This window comes from Mya arenaria, chromosome 2 (assembly GCF_026914265.1).
Source record: "Mya arenaria isolate MELC-2E11 chromosome 2, ASM2691426v1".
Classification (NCBI taxonomy): domain Eukaryota; kingdom Metazoa; phylum Mollusca; class Bivalvia; order Myida; family Myidae; genus Mya; species Mya arenaria.
Window position 1 is genome coordinate 41974060 of NC_069123.1, and position 18873 is coordinate 41992932.

At 34.9% G+C, this 18873-nt stretch overlaps 2 protein-coding genes across 3 annotated transcripts; one reads left to right on the plus strand and one right to left on the minus strand.

The window, feature by feature from the left end:
* Positions 1–3122: 3122 nt before the first annotated feature.
* LOC128245327 (28S ribosomal protein S24, mitochondrial-like) lies at positions 3123–6717 on the minus strand. Its single transcript, XM_052963455.1, has 3 exons — positions 6670–6717; positions 4194–4395; positions 3123–3792 (listed from the first exon to the last, which is right to left on the minus strand). The coding sequence occupies exons 1-3, from the start codon at positions 6694–6696 to the stop codon at positions 3503–3505; spliced, it is 519 nt and encodes a 172-aa protein (XP_052819415.1). The 5' UTR covers positions 6697–6717; the 3' UTR covers positions 3123–3502.
* Positions 6718–6753: 36 nt separating this feature from the next.
* On the plus strand, positions 6754–18331 carry LOC128219147 (GTP-binding protein SAR1b-like). Of its 2 annotated transcripts, none has more exons than XM_052926976.1 (7): positions 6754–6833; positions 9084–9138; positions 12904–13023; positions 13481–13546; positions 14243–14346; positions 15580–15711; positions 16340–18331. In XM_052926976.1, the coding sequence occupies exons 2-7, from the start codon at positions 9096–9098 to the stop codon at positions 16454–16456; spliced, it is 582 nt and encodes a 193-aa protein (XP_052782936.1). In that variant the 5' UTR covers positions 6754–6833; positions 9084–9095; the 3' UTR covers positions 16457–18331. The 2 variants fall into 2 exon arrangements, with proteins under 2 accessions (XP_052782936.1, XP_052782929.1); XM_052926969.1 differs by having other exon boundaries at positions 6761–6838.
* The last annotated feature ends 542 nt before the right edge of the window (positions 18332–18873 follow it).

The following is an 18873-nucleotide window of genomic DNA, read 5'->3' on the forward strand; positions in this document are numbered from 1 at the left end:
CTCAAGCTATAAGACTTTGGACAGAATGATGATCAAATAACTGCGTGAAATGCACCCGCAATACGGCTATCTGCATTTCTTGAAATATCACACACATTAAATGAGTTAAAGTGACTGAAACTATGGCAGATATAAACAGTACACAGTTTGATTCGTCTTTGTTATCAAGATGAAAACTGAAATCGTGTCTGGGGTTTCTGGTATAGTTTGAAATTACGCCAACGATATTAAGAAAATGTGGAAAGAAGGACACTTTTACGAAAGTAGCAGTACATTCAAACTCCATTTAAGTGTCATGGATCTTTAAAAAATATATTCCATCATTATCCAAATTTTAGTAATATGATTTTCTAGAGCTTAATAATGAATACTAGACGCCAAATGGCGATATGTCGAGCCCGTTGGAGGACCTTGGACACAGATATAACGCTCTTTCATGCAAGTGCATTACAGAACAAGATATATATGTCTGTCAAACATTATGCCGTCTGCGCCATGTTGTCAGGATTATTTGGACAATTGAATGAAATATGCATGGATCAAAACGACAGCTTTTTTGTTATTGACGTTGGATGCCTTTGAGGCAGTTTTAAGATTATGATCATTCAAAGTGCGAGGACAGTAGGTACAGTTTTTAATCATGTTCAGATTATGACTGATTTTGCAGATAAAAATGTATCCTCTCCACAGCAGGGAATAAGTAAATATGACGTATATTTTAATGATGAATATGATGTATGACCATGACCTTTGACTCCATGGCATCAAAATCAATAGGGGTCATCAACTGCATGGCAACACAAACCTAATTGTTAAGTTTGAAGACCCTGGGTGCAGGTATTTGTTGACCTATCCCACAGAAAGCTTATTGCGTTCAAGGTCATTGTGACCTTGACTTTTCACCTGATGACCCCTAAAAGGGGTCAACTACTGGTCAGGCCCAACCCCCAAGTCAAGTATGAGAGCCATGAGTGCAGGCATTGTCGAGTTATCACTCAAACAACCTTTTTGCATTCAAGGTCATTGTGACCTTGACTTTTGACCCGATGACTCCTACAATCAATAAAGGTCATCTTCTGGTCATGTCCAGCCTCCATGTCAAGTTTGATGATCAAAGGTCCAGGCATTGTTGAGAAATCACTCGGAGAAGCTTTATTAACCTTTTCGCGTTATAAAGGTCACTGAGAACCTTTGGCCCGATGATCCCTAAAATCAATAGGATTCATCTACCAGTCAGGCCCAACCTTCATCTTAAGTTTGATGACCATAGGTCCAGGAATTGTCAAGTGTGCGTTCAATGTCAAACTAACATTGATCTTTGACCCGATGACCCTAAAATCAATAGGGGTCATCTACTGGTCAGACCAAACCTCGTAGTCAAGTTTGAGGGCCATTGGTGCAGGCATTGTCGAGTTATCACTCAAACAACTTTTTAGCATTCAAGGGCACTGTTACCTTGACATTTGATCCGATGACCCCTTCAATCAATATGGGTCACCTTCTGGTCAGGACCGGCCTCCATGTCAAGTTTGATGATATCAGTCTAAGCATTGTTGAGTTATCACCTGGACAAGTGTTGAAAACCATTTAAGGTCACCGGACCTTTGACACGATGACCCCAAAATCAATAGGGGTCAGCTACCGGCCAGGCCCAACCTTCATATCAAGTTTGATGACCATACATGCAGGAATTGTTGAGTTATTACTGGGACAAGCTTTGGTCTACCAACAGACAAGCAATATACCCCATCATGGTGTTGAATATGACTTTGTGTACCTGCCAAACTATGCCTTAGCATGGTAAAACTCATTGGAGGTGGGTTTTTTTCAATTCTATAGTGCACGGTTACAACTCGAATAAGGCTCTGTTCAGACCAAACCCATCAACAGTACTCATTTCAACATTTAAGTGTGACCTCGATCTTTGAGGTTCAGACCTCTGTTTTGTGCGTGACACGCTACAGCATCATTGTGAACTTATAGGTCAGTTATTTTAATCCTTCAATGCATGGTCAAGATACAGACAAGGATCTAATAACTCAGGTCTTATGCATGACATGCCGCCTCATCATGGATCACGTTCATGAGAAGTTGTTTTTTTAAATTCCCATAATACAAGGTCAAGGTACAATCTGGATCAAGATTGTTTCAACCTTTGACGTACAAACCTGGCCTTGAGCACGACACACCACCTTATCATGGTGAACTTTCATAACAAGTTGTTTTTAAAAAATCCTGATAACAAGAGGTCAAGACACAGCCCAGACAAGGATCATTTTAACCCTTGGCCTCTAACCTTGACTTTGGGAGGTACTGACCCTGGTCTAGTGCCAACATATCATGGTGAACCGTCATGGCAAGTTATCTTTTGCTATAATGCATGGTCAAGATACAGCTCGGAAAAGGATCATTTAAAACTTTGACCTCCGAGGTACACCTTGGTCTTGTGCGCGACACGCCACCTCATCATGGTGAACCTTTGTGACAAGGTTTTTAAAAAAAATCGTATAATGCACGGTCAAGATACAGCCCGGACGGGGATCATTTCAACTTTTGACCTCTTATCTTGACTTTTGCAGACTCATTATGGTTGACGTTCTTTTGCAAGTTTATTGAAAAATCCTAAAATGCATGGTCATGATACAGCTCCGACAAGGATCATTTTAACCTCTAACCTTGACCTATAAAGTAGAGACACAGGTCTTGTGCGCGACATGCCGCCTCATCATGAACAAATTTTTTGAAAATCCTTTAAGTCACGGTCAAGACAAAGCCAAGACAAATTGTGTACAGATTCACTTTCACTCACACACACACACAGAACTACCATTGTGAAAAGTCTCTTACTCTCATAATGGGTTTCAACAATAACATTAGTCTAAGTAAAGAATATAAAGAGAAAACTTTAATATTCTAGATGTATGGATCTGCACATGTATACGATGCTAGAAAAAAATTATCCATCAAGCACATTTGTTGTACGGAGAATAACATTCATTTTGTTTGAAAGTAAATTTTATCCTGTTGGGCTAGTAGGTTCTCAAATTGAACCTAAAGCTTAACATAGAAATCAATTTGGTGTGGCCTTGTTTTCAAAGTTAAAAATGTTATCAACTCAAAAGTCCCTATTTAATAGAGCCATCTTTTATTCACAAGCAATATCATGCAAATGTATATATGTACGTATACATGAAGGTCACTGGGTCAGTTTACAATGCTCTATGCCATCAAAAAGCCATCATGTATTGTAAATGCATCCACCAACTTAAATGTTGGTACTTTTTAGACTTTAAAACTTCAAGTGGCATCAATTTAAAACCATCAAGGTAATTATTCTTGAAAAAGACATCAGGATAAAAACAGATAATTGAGATTACACTAAATACTACCATTAAATTTCAATATATCCTCAACAGTTCCATATTTTACATCATTACACTAAATACTGCCATAATGATAGTCTTACTATTCCAAACGAACATGGATTGTGAATGTCTATATTTTATATCATTTTAAATGTTAAGTCGGATGCCTTATTTAAAGATTGTAGTTCCAACTTTACTGGACACTTAAGCAAACATGATAGCAGCTCTTCGGTATATCCTGTAAGGAAGTAAACTGGCTGAAGATCCCTTGGAGCCAAAATGTACATGAAAATAGCAATCATATTATGTCTGCGTTTTATCACTATGTCCGTTGCTTGTTTATTGTGCCATGTTCCATCAATAAAGTTGCGGATAAATTGATCTTCCGTCACTGTTCGGCTTTGGCGACCTTCATCTTTTAAATTACCTGAAAGAAGAAACAAATTATTAAAATTTTAATCACATTACATCGAACCATCAGTCTCAATTATTGACTATTCACAATGATGATGTAATTGAATAATGAACCATGATTTTTTTTGGTCCAACCTTTAAGGAGGGATTCATGACAAGAATGAATCTTGTACAGTACACATGACTTTAAAAATGTAATAATACATCAGTATTGAAAAATTATTTTAAAACTACCGAATGGATTGATTACTTAGAGCTTTAATAACTGAATGATCATGAGATGAAATACATTGTTTGATATCAAGATGTGTGACTCTATCTCTTTCACTTTTTTTTTATCAGATGTGTATCAGTAAATGTATGAAATAAAAACAGTTCTAAAGTGTTCATAATATAGATTTTCCCTCAACTAACTTGTATTCCATGTGTTCCAAGACTTCTCTTCACCAATGCGAAATGATGCCTTGGCTTCATCGTATGTCAGGGGTATTGACCTGTCTTTGCTGATTCTGAAGCGACCAACACCGATATGTTTCTTGGGTATGGGTCTGGCATGAGCTGCTGATGTAGTGTGTAGCCCTCTTAAAGCCACAAATGGTATGGCCAAAGACTGATTCTGAAATAAAGGATACATATAAATTATGGAAAAGCAGCCATTGAAATTAGCCTTTTGGATGAACCAGCACAATTTTTATAATATTGCTTGGGCTTGGCATAATTTTTTGGAACAAGTCCTGCTATATAAAGTTGATACAGTTGTTTCTAACATTGTGATGTAAGTCTTTTTGTGATATTTTGGAATTTAATTAATTTATCTGTACATTGAAGCACAAAATCAGCTCAATAGGTCTGTGTTCAGTGCTGTTTACTCGGGGAAAATTGAAGGTTGGAATTTGCTGTACTGTTTCAGACTAAAGAAAACCACGAAAATGGGACATTGAATTATGCTTGTTTGTCTAAAGACAATATAGTTAAACCAACATATCGCACACCATTTTAAAGGTAATTGACTCCCCTTTTCATGTCACTTATTTTAAAATGGATTGTTTATATGTTGGTTGACAAATTTGCATAAAACTGGACTCTACCTAGCTACAATAATGAGCGATCAGGGATTCACTTTTTATTATTTAGACATTTCTTATGTATCCCTGTAACGCTACAACTCTCTACCATTTAACAACGGGCGAAATGATATACTGTAATAATATGCATTGATGTTGAATAATAATGACAAAGTTGTTCAATTTTTATCCGACAGTGATCTGAACTTGATTAAATTGGTCATTAGAGTTGTTATTTTCACATTACTATATTATGGGTCACGAATACCATTATACATGTACACAACCAGTCAGATTTGTCCCAGATTTACCGATATCAGGATACTTGATAAACACCCGATACTTGATAAACAATCGACACTTTACGTGTTTTATGATAACTTAACATGTTTTTTGGGCATACTGACATAACTTAATATGTGTTTAATAGTAGGCAATAATATTTTCGTAGAATTTATAACGGAGATAATTTAAAATTGTGGCCGCGAGGATTCTCTGCGCAAGGACCGCTTGCTACTTTTTGCTGGGATGGTGGACGTCACGAGTCTGCCATATTAAACAAATCGTCAAAAGACTCGTTGACGGCCATTTAGGTGGACTAGGACTTTACCTAGTCCAAATAATTGTACGTTGACGGATTTTTTTAGATTTTTGATATGGCAAATCCTTCATGTACAAATTGTTTAGTATCAAAAGTGGGTAGTTGTTCCGATCAGGATTCCGGGTTAAAGCATATAGCGTCTATAAAATATCATAAAAACAAGAAATATTACCAGATAATGTTATTATATATTAGTTCCGTACACAAAAAATAAATATTCAACTTATAATTATGAGTTTGACGGCTTTTCTTCATTTTATTCTATCAAAACATAATGATATATACATGAAGGGCACCTGCAAGGCTTCAGGGCACAGTTTTAAATCCCTCGGAACATTTCGGCCATGGCCGAGTTGTTACGATTGTATAACGAGGTCTTTCTCGAAGCTTTGTCGGAGGAGGCCGAGTTCTTATGATTGTAACGAGTTGTCCCCCTTCGCATAATTGTTGTCAGTGTCAGTCAACTTTCGTTTTGTTGGAAAGGTAAACAACTTGTTTTAATGCATGAAATGCTTGTTTAGTGCAAAATAACATTTCACTTACATGGTAAAATATGAATATAACTCTTTATGATCAATTTCAACCATAAAATACTTCACTTAAAAGAATTTCAATATTTTTAAAACACCCCCGTTTTTTGCACATTCCTGTTTAGACGTTAGGGATTGGAAGAATCCCGTATAACACGTCTATTATTTTAGACTAGGACTCTACCGTGAAATCCAGTAAGTCTGAGTTACATACCTTGTTTCTTTTTTGTATATCAAAGGCACTAAATATCTTCAGATGTGTTGTTTATCTCATTGTATGTACCCAAAATGGTTTTAATCAACATTTTTGTGACAAACAATGATTCAGATGCCTGTGATTAAAAAGAGTGTTCAATTATTATTATATTTTAGTAGACTACTTCCTGGACAGCTTCATTGTGACTATATGTCAATAAAACAAAGTACTATTGAGAATGCAAACTTTAAAATGAATCTGAAATTATTTGTGTTTTTATTAACTAAAATTACTGGAATTAATATGCGAAACACATCTGTACGAACATTATTGTGTACGAACATAAGAATTTGCTCTTGGCAATAATTCACTTCGACATTAGGATAAATTTAACAGCCCACTGTTTAGCATTGACTGATCAATTTACTACGTTGAAAATGTTCAGATGAAAAACGGGTCTACATTCGAAAATATATGAAAATAAATCATATTTCTTCACCTTCCGCATAGCACAGAGCGCAGACATCTTTGACAAGTGCAAATATTGTTACAAGCAATTTCATTGGCTAAGAAATCCAAGTAAGCCAATCACATGCGTCCTAACAAATATTTACCTTTGGAAACTTCCATGTTGTTTCGTGTCAAAAAAGAAGTCGAAAACACGTAAAGTATTCACATTATAGACCATATTTCTTTACATTTTAACTAGATTTTAAGTTAATTTGATTGTGGATAAGGTTCCCCTGACTCCTGACTGCCCTTCGTATTTATATTGTTGTCAATAACTCACTTTTTGTAAAGATTCATGTTTTCGATTCTCTATCGTTTGGTCATCATTTGTGGGTGGGGTTAAACTGTTATTTGTTTTGCCGGTGTTTATATATGTTCTATACATTCCTTATGTTAAGAATAAGGTTTTATTTACAAAACATCTGTTTGGAGAAAACTATACCATCAACATACGATGTATGGTTCAATTTAAGACCACAATGACAACAGCTTTCAATCAGAATGAATGAAATCTAACCTTAATGTTATGAATCCTAAGCAGTAGGTGTAGGGAAAAGCAAACTATACAGACCAGGATGAAAGTTTATACCCCTCAGATCGGCAAACTATACAGCCCAGTTTGGCGGACACATGGCCAAGATAAAAAGACCAATACAGCACTGATCGAAAGACCATATGGCAAGACTTATTTTGCCGTATGGGACTCAATCTGGATTGTATAGTCTTTCAATCTGGCCAGTATTGGATGTATACTGGTGCACCAGTCAATTGTAACCACGCCCGCCCCCAGGTCTGGGGGTAGACCGGGAATAGTCGGGGAAATGGGTCGTGTTTTTACCTTTCAGGTGGCCCCGCAGTGCCGTTTTTTGTGGTTTTGTCTAGTCCCCGCTACATTTTGCGCGAAGACAAAACCACAAAAAAACGGCACTGCGGGGAATGGGCCTTAATTAGGGTCTCTGGGGTGCGGGGCATTTGGTGGGGATTTTAAAATCTCTTCGTTCCTGCAGGGCGGGGATTTTAGCCAGGGTTGGCTGGACCGAAAGTCGAAGTCCCCGCTATTTCAGGGACCTTGAGGGTGTGTGGTTACAATTGACTGGTGCATTTTTGCTTCTACTTTCTTTGCCTGTTGGTCTTCCTTGTTGAATATCATCTGTCTGATTTTATTATGTCAAACATTGTCATTGAATGTGTCCATATGTAAAGGGATTTGGATTTTTTTCTGTCTATTGTTTTTGACAGGTTAAGCTCTGCATGCTCTTCTTAACTTGTCCTATACCGAAGATGTAAAAATATTTGAAGTAACACTTTAACATTAGTAACTCTCAATACTCCTTGTTAACTGTTCCAAGGAAGCTTCTTTGTTATGGGGTAAACCACATAATTAAGTAATGAGTAAATAACCTGTTCATTCATATGTGTAGAAGTATCTGAAGTATCAAAGGCATCCATATTCTTGTACATCAATGATCCTTTGTCAGCAGTATACAGTGGAAACTCACTAAACCGGACAAGGTCCGGACTGGGCAAAAAATCCGGTTTAGTGAGGATTCCGGTTTAGTGGGGATTTGATGTACAGGGTAAGTTTACTCAAAATATTAACTGAGTTAACCTTTAAAGTCTTTTGTCCTCTAGGGACAGTTCAATTCTCAAACGTTTAAACCGAGATTGAGACATGATTAAAGCACTTGCAAAAGTCATAAGCATAATTAAACATTTCTGCGTTTTTATAATCATCTTTTTTCCAAGTCTTGAAATAAAACAACTCGCGTAATTTAATGCTTTTTTAGTATGTTTGTGATTTAATTAACGCACCGCTCTAATTTGATTCAATCATAGAAGTCTTTAGATAAAACAACCCTCCAAAATGATCACTAAATATCCGTTTCTAGTTCTTTATTATCTGCAACAAACAAATTAATGTTTCAATCAATTTTCTTTTCACAAGTTTGATTATCGTTTGATTATCACGCGACAGTCAATCCACAGCGCAATCATCATTATCGAGTTAACACAACATCACAGGTGTAATATTTAACGACGCACCGGCTGTCAAAACAAAGTGACACGCGATTCGCGAATTCCTAATACACAAAATTATTTTGACATGTTTGAACAAATAAAAGTCCGGTTATGTGAGGTAAAATTACGTTGACAACTAACAAATTTTCTCGATTTTTTGTCCGGTATCCGGAATTCCGGGGTTCCAGTTTAGTAGGGATTTTTTACATTGAAAATAGAAGGGGGAAAACGGGACTCTGAAGTCCGGTATCCCGAGGATTCCGGTTTTGTGGAGATCCGGTTTAGTGAAAAAAAGCCCATATAAATGCTTAGTCTCAGCATTTCATCTTTGATTTAGATAAAAAGAAACTGCAAGTTTAACTTAAATGTTACTTTTTTTTGCAGATAGACCTGAAAATGTTTCTTTTGGACTGGCTAACTGGCGTCCTGAACTATTTAGGTAATTCTTTATTTCTTTTTAAATTATTAAGTACTGTACTGGTTGACGGTACATTTCCGAACAGGGCACAAATCCCGAACACCAGCTAAAACACATGTTTGTTTACCGTGATGGATTATTCGATGATCTAGATCAATACAAAGTCTTGCCTTGGTCACACTTGCGAAGTTTCATATTGTTTTGTTGAGTATTTTTCTAAAAAATGCCATTCAATGTTTATACGCTTAAATATCAAAATGTAGCACACGGGGGAATGACGTCAGAGGGCGCAAGCGCATATTTAGGTTTTGCAGTTATGTTGACCTACATTCAAGATGTTGACCTACATTCAAGATATTTATAAATAGAAATCACGCTTTACATTTGAATTGCGTGTTTTGAAAAACATCGGAAACAGTAAATAACTTTGCAGCTGAGTGTTTATTTAATATAGCATACTTATTAATTATAATTGCATGACCATGTATTTTCGCTTTTCAAGTGTTCTGTATTTGTGCCCTCCATAGATTTAAGGGCGATTTACTGTCTATAAAATAAACAATATTCAACATAAAATTGATGAGATCGTGAATCTGTACTTTGACATATGTTGATACATTAACCAATAATGTTTCATACACAATTTTAACTTACTACAACAAAAACTCTCCAAGATAATTGTGAAAAACCTCAAAAAGTGTTCGGATTTGTGACCTTAGCCAGTACACTGTAAAAGATTAGTTATAAGTCTATTTTTAATTTACTGTAGATTATTTATTTTATTTTGTAAGGTCTTTAACGTGAGCTTCTGCTGGTACTGGCCAGTTTCATAAGGGGTTGAAACTTTCCATATCATTATATAGATAATTGGAAAGCATTGATATTCCACTAGGCTCTTCATTATATGACATAATGATTGGTTTCATAAGTCATATATTTTTTATAGTGCATATTTGATGACTTTGTCAGTGTCAAATCGATTTAATGAATATGTTTATGCATTGTAAGGCCTCACCAGCAAAAGGGGAAAGCTGATATTTCTTGGTTTAGATAATGCTGGTAAAACCACATTATTGAGTGTCCTTAAAGAGGGCCATCTAATTCAACCTGTACCTACACTTCATCCCAGTGAGTGGTAAACTGGTAATTTGTCTGTGCATGAAAGTTTGACAGATTGAGCTGCTTGCATGCTCATTTAACACTTATTTTTATTTTTATACCAAAGTTTTCCTCATAAGTAAGTATGACATAAAACATAATTGGGTAAAGCTGCATTTGTTTGAGGATGCTGGGGTCTGAGCTAAAACCTCGTGTGATCTGATGTTTCAAACCACTGAAGTTTCCATTTTTGGTCTGTTACAAAATGTGACAATTTGTAAGTTGGTCTTTAATTTGAGTGTGACAATTGGATAGAATGTTCCCAAATTCAGCTATCCCCCCAGCAATTGTTTGTTAACCGGGTTATTAGAATGAGGTTGTCGTTGGGCGGGCGGACGGGCGGGCGTCAAACATTGGTTTCTGTTCAATAACTTTAGTTAGCATTGATAGATATTGATGAAACTTTGTGTGTAGGTAGCTTATGGGAAGAGCTAGCTTGGGATTGCTTTTGATGGGGAATGGGGCTAAGGTCAAGGTTACTGTTACTAAAAATAGAAAAATGGTTTCTGCCCAATAACTTTAGTTAGCTTGATAGATATTGACGAAACTTGGTGTGTAAGTTGCTTATGTGAAGAGCTAGCTTGGGATTGCTTTTGAGTGGGGAGTGGCTAAGGTCAAGGTCACTATTACTTAAAATAGAAAAATGGTCAAGGTCGCTGTTACTTAAAATAAAAAGAATGGTTTCTGCCCAATAACTTTAGTTAGCATTGACAGATATTGATGAAACTTGGTGAGTAGGTAGCTTATGTAAAGAGCTAGCTTGGGATTGCTTTTGAGGGGGGTGGGGCTAAGGTCAAGGTCGCCTGTTACTAAAAATAGAAAAATGGTTTCTGCCCAATAACTTTAGTAAGGATTGATAGATATTGACGAAAGTTGGTGTGTAGGTAGCTTATGTGAAGAGCTAGCTTGGGATTGCTATTGAGGGGGGAGGGGCTAAGGTCAAGGTCACTGTTACTTAAAATAGAAAAATGGTTTCTGCCCAATAACTTTAGTTAGCATTGACCGATATTGATGAAACTTGGTGTGTAAGTTGCTTATGTGAAGAGCTAGCTTGGGATTGCTTTTGAGTGGGGAGGGGCTAAGGTCAAGGTCACTATTACTTAAAATAGAAAAATGGTCAAGGTCACTGTTACTTAAAATAAAAAAAAAGATTTCTGCCCAATAACTTCAGTTAGCATTGACCGATATTGATGAAACTTAGAGCGAAGGTAGCTTATGTGAAGAGCTAGCTTGGGAGGTGGGGTCAAGGTCACTGTTCCTAAAAATAGAAAAATGTTTTTCTGCCCAACAACTTAGTTAGAATTGATGGATAGTGATGAATCTTAGTGTGAATATAGCTTATATGAAGCTGCAGATTGAACTTGCTCATACAACAAATTAATTGGCTATAATTTCTGATTGCCCATAACAAAAACCTGGTTTCGTCGCATTGCGGCGCTTCTAGTTTATTTTGGAATACACTGTTGCGAAAATGTCTAAAATTAGAACCACGAGGTGAACACAAGGTTTTGTGCATGATTTGTGTATTTGGAACCTTCAATGGTGCTCGAGTCCTCCACTTATTTAGGTTTCAATCCATAGTTAGTATATTTATATGAAACTAGATGGTTGAGACTAGGCCATGACCTTCACCAATGGCCAGTTCTCAAATGATCACCTGCTGGAATGATGGCAGTTTTACTGTATATATATGTTTACAATCCTGGCTCTAATAAAGGTAAATCATATGAATTTTCCACAAGTCTGAATATTTTTTTACCTGATGTTTACATTTAGACTTGTGTGTACTTTGATAACTGTTAAAAAAAACCCTAACTCATCTAATGTTTGCATTGATTTAGATGTTAGATTTCTTTCTTTGAATAATAACTTTTATGTAAATGATAACCATTGTCAACATATGTTGCAGGTCAATGAAAGTTGAAAATTGTTTTCCTGTTCACAGTCTGGATCGCCGATTATGATTGCAGTGAAAGTTAACATCAATGAACAATACATCAATATGTTTATCGCATAAAGCAGAAATAGTTCTTATTGTTCATTTTCTTTTTTGTTGACTTTTGACACTGTGGTAAATATGTTATTCATAAAAGAAACATTAACGACCTTAAATTAACCATGGACATTAAAAATGTGTCATTCAATGAGCTTCCCCAATTCTAATCAGTTACGGAAAACCAACTGTGACATCATTGGCCAATTGTTCAGAACTTTGTTCAAGTTAATACCTTAAAATCATTGTGTGGTCTTTTTTATTTAGATATATGAGCACATCATATAAAATTTCGCCTTTAAAAGTAAACAATGATGTTGATAACTACATTTTCAACTTCTTAAAAAGTTCTTAACAATTGGCCAATAGAATAGATAGAGGAAATAGAATGGCGGTGCAAGTGATGGGACATATTTTAAAAGCACTATGGACTGTTAAAATATGTAACACCACAGACACAACCATTGATGCAACTATGACATCATTACTTAGTCTATGATATCATATCTCGATAGCATCAAATCAACTGTAAGACATATTTCTGCTTGTTGCGTTGTCAAACATATATACCTAACTCATCTAATGGTCACTTTTATTTTATGCATGTATTCACTAAGCATGTGTTTACATTAAAGGGCTCTACAAAAAATCGGGAAAGCTGGTGTTCCTGGGCTTGGATAATGCTGGAAAGACCACACTGCTTCACATGCTGAAAGATGACAGAATGGCCCAGCATGTCCCAACATTGCATCCAAGTAAGAAACTAACAGTGTTCGCTTTATATGCTGCCTTTTTTTAACAATCCTAAATTTCACAGAGATATTGGTGTACAGAGTGTACATTTCATTGCATGATAAAGTTGAATTAATCTTGTGCATTTGAGTATGTGAAAGTTAATTTCACAATTCCCTTTCGTAAAGTTACGGGCAATCACCTAAGTGTGTTATTAGTATAAGTATGTTAAATAGTTGAACAAGAACAAATGAACAATTTTGTCTAAAATTTATACTGGAGAATTTACCGATGCTTTATCAAACTTTATAGGCTGTTGTAACAAATGTTACCTTGGCAAATATGTATGGATATTAATGTAAATTGTGATGCAATTAACTTGTTTTTGACTTGAATATCTGTACAAACAAAGGCCAGCAACTTCTCACATCACTTTAATGCTGTTCACACAATATTCACATGAATTTTGCCGCCTTTCAGCCTCGGAAGAGTTGTCAATGGGCGGGATGAGATTCACCACCTTTGACCTTGGTGGCCATCAGCAGGGTAAGGTTTAGTTTCTGTATCATAGATTTGAAGCTATGATTTTATAACAATTCAGATGATTTGAGTACTGTTGAAGTGTAGATTGTGTGATTTTTCAAGGGTTTAGTTTTTATTTTATTTTTATTTTTAAATGGCTCTGGTCTGGAATGAAAAACTTAGCAAAGGATTCCATGTTCAATATTTTCCTCATTTTTAGATATTGGCTCAGCAAATTTTAAAACCTTGGAAATTGGCAAGAACCAAACAATTGCGCCAAAACATCTCATAAAGTTAAAGCAATCTTCAATATGCAAGAGCTTATTAGTTATTAATATCAAAAGATCATCAGTGAATCCTTGCACAATATCTCATTTTGTTAATTAAAAGAAAGATAATAAACTAGTTTTCTGCAAATGTAAAAGCAATGATTGGTGTTACAACCGCATTTAGCTGAAAGCTTGACTATATAATACATGTTATTCAGAAATCATTCGAGATCTTTATATATTTCTATATGTGAGTGTATACATGTGAAGACAGTCCCACTTTTCGATGAGTAATGCTAAAACGAGTAAAAACAACAACAAATTTTCTCTGTTCTGTTATAATTTGCAATAGAAAGTCAAGAAGAATAATAAAAAATTGAAAAAATATAATGCTGGATAGGTCAACTTATTTATAACACTTAAAACTCAATGATAAATTTTTATTCAACAGCGAGAAGAGTTTGGAAAGATTATTTCCCAGCAGTGGATGGTATAGTATTTCTCGTAGATGTGAATGACAGAGGGCGTTTTGGGGAAGCAAAGGCAGAGTTAGATGTGAGTATTCAGAGTGGTACCATAAAGGAACCCAAATGTTCAGTTGACACCTTTAATCAGAAATGGTTGGGACCCAAAAAATTATTTCAGAATAGCGATATTTCAGATTAACAATTTTCAGAAAATGACAGCGTTCGCAAATTATAGATGACATAGAATACTAAGTAGTGAAGACAGCAATGTAGGTTACACATTAGCAATACAATACATTCGGTTTGAGTGATGTTTCGTTAACAAATTTTTTGTTGATTTATTGTTTAATAAATGACAAATAATTCATTATTATACTTCATTATTAAAACAACATAAAACATTTAAAACAAAATGACAGCACATGTATACATTCTGAACAAAGCAAGGATTGTTCGGTAGCGGGCCGAGTAAGCAATGCTGCAATCGAATCTGATGAGATAGACATTTTCGAATGATATTAAGGTTGTGTTAACCAGCAATTATATACACACTGCATCACCCAAATGAATCGCTCATTTTCTGACATCAATATTTGTAACACACATGTCACGATGTGCTCAATGTCATTCTTTAACAAGCGCTTACGTATTGTGATCCATTGTCAACTCAAGCCGATACCTGAGTGCATTCGAAGCCTGGTGTAAAAAACTATAAGATGATCGAGTTTGAAGTAAGAATTGATAAATAGGTGTGAAATACCAAATTGGGACCATAATCCCCCCCGTTGAATAGCGAAAAAATCGGACAAGCGATTTCGGATTAAAGATTAAAAATTAAGTTAAACAAAAAAGGAGTAAAATTGGGACAGAAAAATAATAACGATAACTTCGGATAAACGGTGTTCGGAATAGGGGTGTTCAACTGTGTATATATAGAGAGAGAGAGTAGAGCGTTTTAAAGAGTATGTTTTTATGCACCACAAGTCCTCAACCAATATTTAACCCATGCAGTATTAATAATATTAGAACTTAAAAATTTTGCCCGAACAAGCTTATTACATAGCAAATAAGTAATGTATTGATCTGTGCTTTTCTGTCTTTGATAATCATGTGTCTATTTTTGACAGTACCTACTGTATAAACTTTTGGAGATTAAGATATAAGAACATGTCAACAGCTCATTTTTTGCCAAATCAAATCAACTTTTGGAAAATATGTTCTAAAGCAACACAAGTTATTTTTTTCTGCATACATTTAAATCCAAAGCCAATGATATAATAACAATATAGCTTATTTCAATCTTTCATGCTTCCCTCCCCAGAGTTTGCTGACAGATGAGCAGGTGGCCAACGCCCCTGTGCTAGTTCTGGGTAACAAGATTGACATCCCCGGTGCAGCCAGTGAAGACGAGATCAGGGGTATATTCGGGCTCCATGGACAGACAACTGGCAGAGTATGATAGCTGAGCAATTTTTCTAGCTTTCAGTTTAACAAGTGAATATGTTTAATTGAATAAACTTCCTGCTTGGGGTTTCTCTTTGTCATAATTGTGTCATTTTGTATGATAATAAAAAAAAGTAACGTAAAATTCAACAATAACTCAATATTTATAATGTACTATCTATAATGTTTGATCGTTCTTCCAACTCATTTGAGGAATAGAAACTTGATGACTCTTTTTAATGATTTTGTTCGCAGCATTGTTAGCATTACGAAAGTGTGACAACTTGTTAATGTTCTTATTATTGCTCTTCATATATATGTGTCTATATATATGGTATGAAATGGTTATTGCTCTTTGTATATATATATGTGTATGTATATATGGTATGATATGGTTGTTGCTCTTTGTATATATATATATGTGTATGTATATATGGTATGAAATGGTTGTTGCTCTTTGTATATATATGCCATGGTATGAAATGGTTGTAAAAATAATGGATTATCATAATTTGGAATTCCTGAAAGGTTTGTACAGACAATAAAAAGACATGCAGAATGAGAAATCAATTTATTTTTTGGAATATTTGTTGCACTATTTTCTATGACTGTTCTTTAAAAATTTTCACTTCTTTCAGGGTACAGTGTCTAGAAATGACCTTCCTGGTCGGCCAATGGAACTGTTTATGTGCAGTGTTTTAAAACGTCAGGGTTATGGGGAGGGATTTCGGTGGCTAGCACAATACATCAACTGATTGACTGCCTGTATATTGTATAGAATTAAATTTGAAATTCTGACATTATGGATATAATCAATATAAGCCGGGCGGATTGAGTGTCACAACAGAACCATCAACATGTGGATCACCTCGCCATTGCGATTATTTCATTATTTCTATGATATATATGTATTTAACATGTATGTATACCAATTTTTCATTAAAAAACAAAGAACCCTACATCTTTCTTGCATTCAATTTTTGAAATAAAGTGAATTTTTTCTCAATTTACTGGGTTAAGGGTTTTGGGTATGGGTATTTCACATCTGAATAAAGAATATAGTTGCATTATTTTGTTATTACATGATAAAATAATTTCTGCACACATTTAAATTAATCCACATAGCGTTGAATTGTTAAAGTTTCATCAACTCGTTATATAATGTATGCACATAGCATCTTACAGGGCAAAACTTCACTGTCTGAAATAATTTTGTTTTATGAATGACAAAGAAAATAGATTCAAACTATAAATAAGACATTTTAATAAGTTAATTAAAGCCAGTCAGTTTCAAGTTGGTAAGTTGAAGCCATTTCTTATTTCTAAGCAAAAGTAAAGAAAATATTTTGAAATTAATCTTTACCCTTGAATATTTTGTTAAAACCTGCACAAAAGGTAAATAATACATTTTAATAGGGAATAAAACACTTAGTCTGCTGAAATGTGCTGGGAAAAAATTGTTCTGTCACATGCATTATTATGTTGACATTAAATATCATACACCATAGTATGACTTTAAAAGTGATATTGTACTAGAAGGCTTATATTTCCATGTTCATGTATTTTTGTATGATATGTTTGTTGTGACCTGCATGTATTTCGTCAGTGTGAAAGTACCTGCACCATTTTTTTTTAGTTTGAAATTAGTGAACAGTTTTGTATAGCTTTTGTCAAAAGTATAATTCAGAATCTGATTTTCTTAACATGGTAGGTTACAGTGATCCTTATTCATTTCTGTCAAAACATGATAATCACTACCTTATAATTACTACCTTATAATTCTGTTCATTGGAGCAACACGATAAATGCCGTTTTATGTTTATTTGTGTTGCCTCTATGAAATCCTGATAGAGTGTGTTCTTGTAAAATCTTTCATTATGCATCTTGTACATAAGATATATGATATTACTATTGTAGAAATTCTCTTGAAGCTTAGATTTCATACCTGTCCTTGTCGAAAATGTCAAACAACTGAATGTGTACAGTGCTGTTTTGAAGTAGCAATTTCAGTGCTTTACAATGTCCTGTTCAGTTCTACTCTTCTTGCTTTTTTTATGAGTTTACAATGGTAGATTGTATAAAATGGTATGAGAGCTTGAAAAGATGAGCTTGTGAATGTGTGTTTACCATCAGATTTTGATGTCGATACTAGTTAGACCTGGCTTTCAATTCTGTTAAATGTGTGTGTAATACACCTGTAAGCGTTTTTTGCATATTGTAGATATCTGTCTGTATGCTAGAATCTTATAAATATTTGTGTCAAGTCTTCTATACTGTCGGAATGATGCAGACTATATATTCCGTCAGAGTGATTTATTTTTAACTCTTGTGTGCACTTGCCCTTTTTGTAAAACTATCTTCCACATGGGTTGTTTACTTCAGACAGATTTGCAAGATTGTCTGTATTGTGTTAAAAATTCCCTGCAAATTGTTTGTCTTAACTACTTTAAAACGTTTAATACTTAGTACATTGTTATTTGTATCAACTCTTGATGAAAAATGGATTCTTTGTCTTTGTTAGCAATATTGTGAAATTCTGTTTATACTGATTGGCTCTGCATATTCTTAAACTATTATTTAATGTGAATAATGATTTAAAAAACTGTATTGACTAATAAATGTGAATTTTTTTTTTTTTTTCATGATCTCCTTTATATAAATAAACCTTCCATGAGGAAAACAGAAACACTACTCGATCCTACATCAGACATAAATATGTAATGGTGCTGCTTAATGTAAAAATATTTTCCACAATGTCATTTTGTAGAAGACTGAAATGCTTTTGCGAGCATTTGATACCAGGGTTATGTTACCGGGAGTGGGGATGAAACTTGTGACCAAACTTCGGAACTAAAAAAAAATGCTGTAAATGTGGTCTTCATCTTGTCAATTTATAAGTTGTCTGCGCGTTATAATCACTGCATTATGGCTTGACCCCATGAAATCCAGTGGTATGACTTGAATAAAATTGAAGCCAAAAGGGGAATTTACCACCAACCTTTGGTGGGGTATATCCCCAAGAAATAACATGAAGACCATATTCGGTGATATCAGCGATGAATGACGTCTTGAGTGGTCGCACTTTGAGACAATTTGAAAGGTTATTCTTTCTAGGATGTGTCTAGTATGTGTCGAGGCTCAATTAGCTGCCAACTATATTTAAGTTCTCTTC

What these genes read in the sequence shown, in the direction of transcription:
- LOC128245327 (XM_052963455.1), bottom strand. Translation starts at nt 6,696, where the DNA reads ATGTCTGCGCTCTGTGCTATGCGGAAG. An exon ending in CGCTCTGTGCTATGCGGAAG is followed by an intron (nt 4,396 to 6,669) that starts GTGAAGAAATAT and finishes CCTTTATTTCAG; the next exon opens with AATCAGTCTTTGGCCATACC. An exon ending in TTGGAACACATGGAATACAA is followed by an intron (nt 3,793 to 4,193) that starts GTTAGTTGAGGG and finishes TTCTTCTTTCAG; the next exon opens with GTAATTTAAAAGATGAAGGT.
- LOC128219147 (XM_052926976.1), top strand. Translation starts at nt 9,096, where the DNA reads ATGTTTCTTTTGGACTGGCTAACTGGCGTCCTGAACTATTTAG. An exon ending in CCTTGGTGGCCATCAGCAGG is followed by an intron (nt 13,547 to 14,242) that starts GTAAGGTTTAGT and finishes TTTATTCAACAG; the next exon opens with CGAGAAGAGTTTGGAAAGAT. An exon ending in AAGCAAAGGCAGAGTTAGAT is followed by an intron (nt 14,347 to 15,579) that starts GTGAGTATTCAG and finishes TTCCCTCCCCAG; the next exon opens with AGTTTGCTGACAGATGAGCA.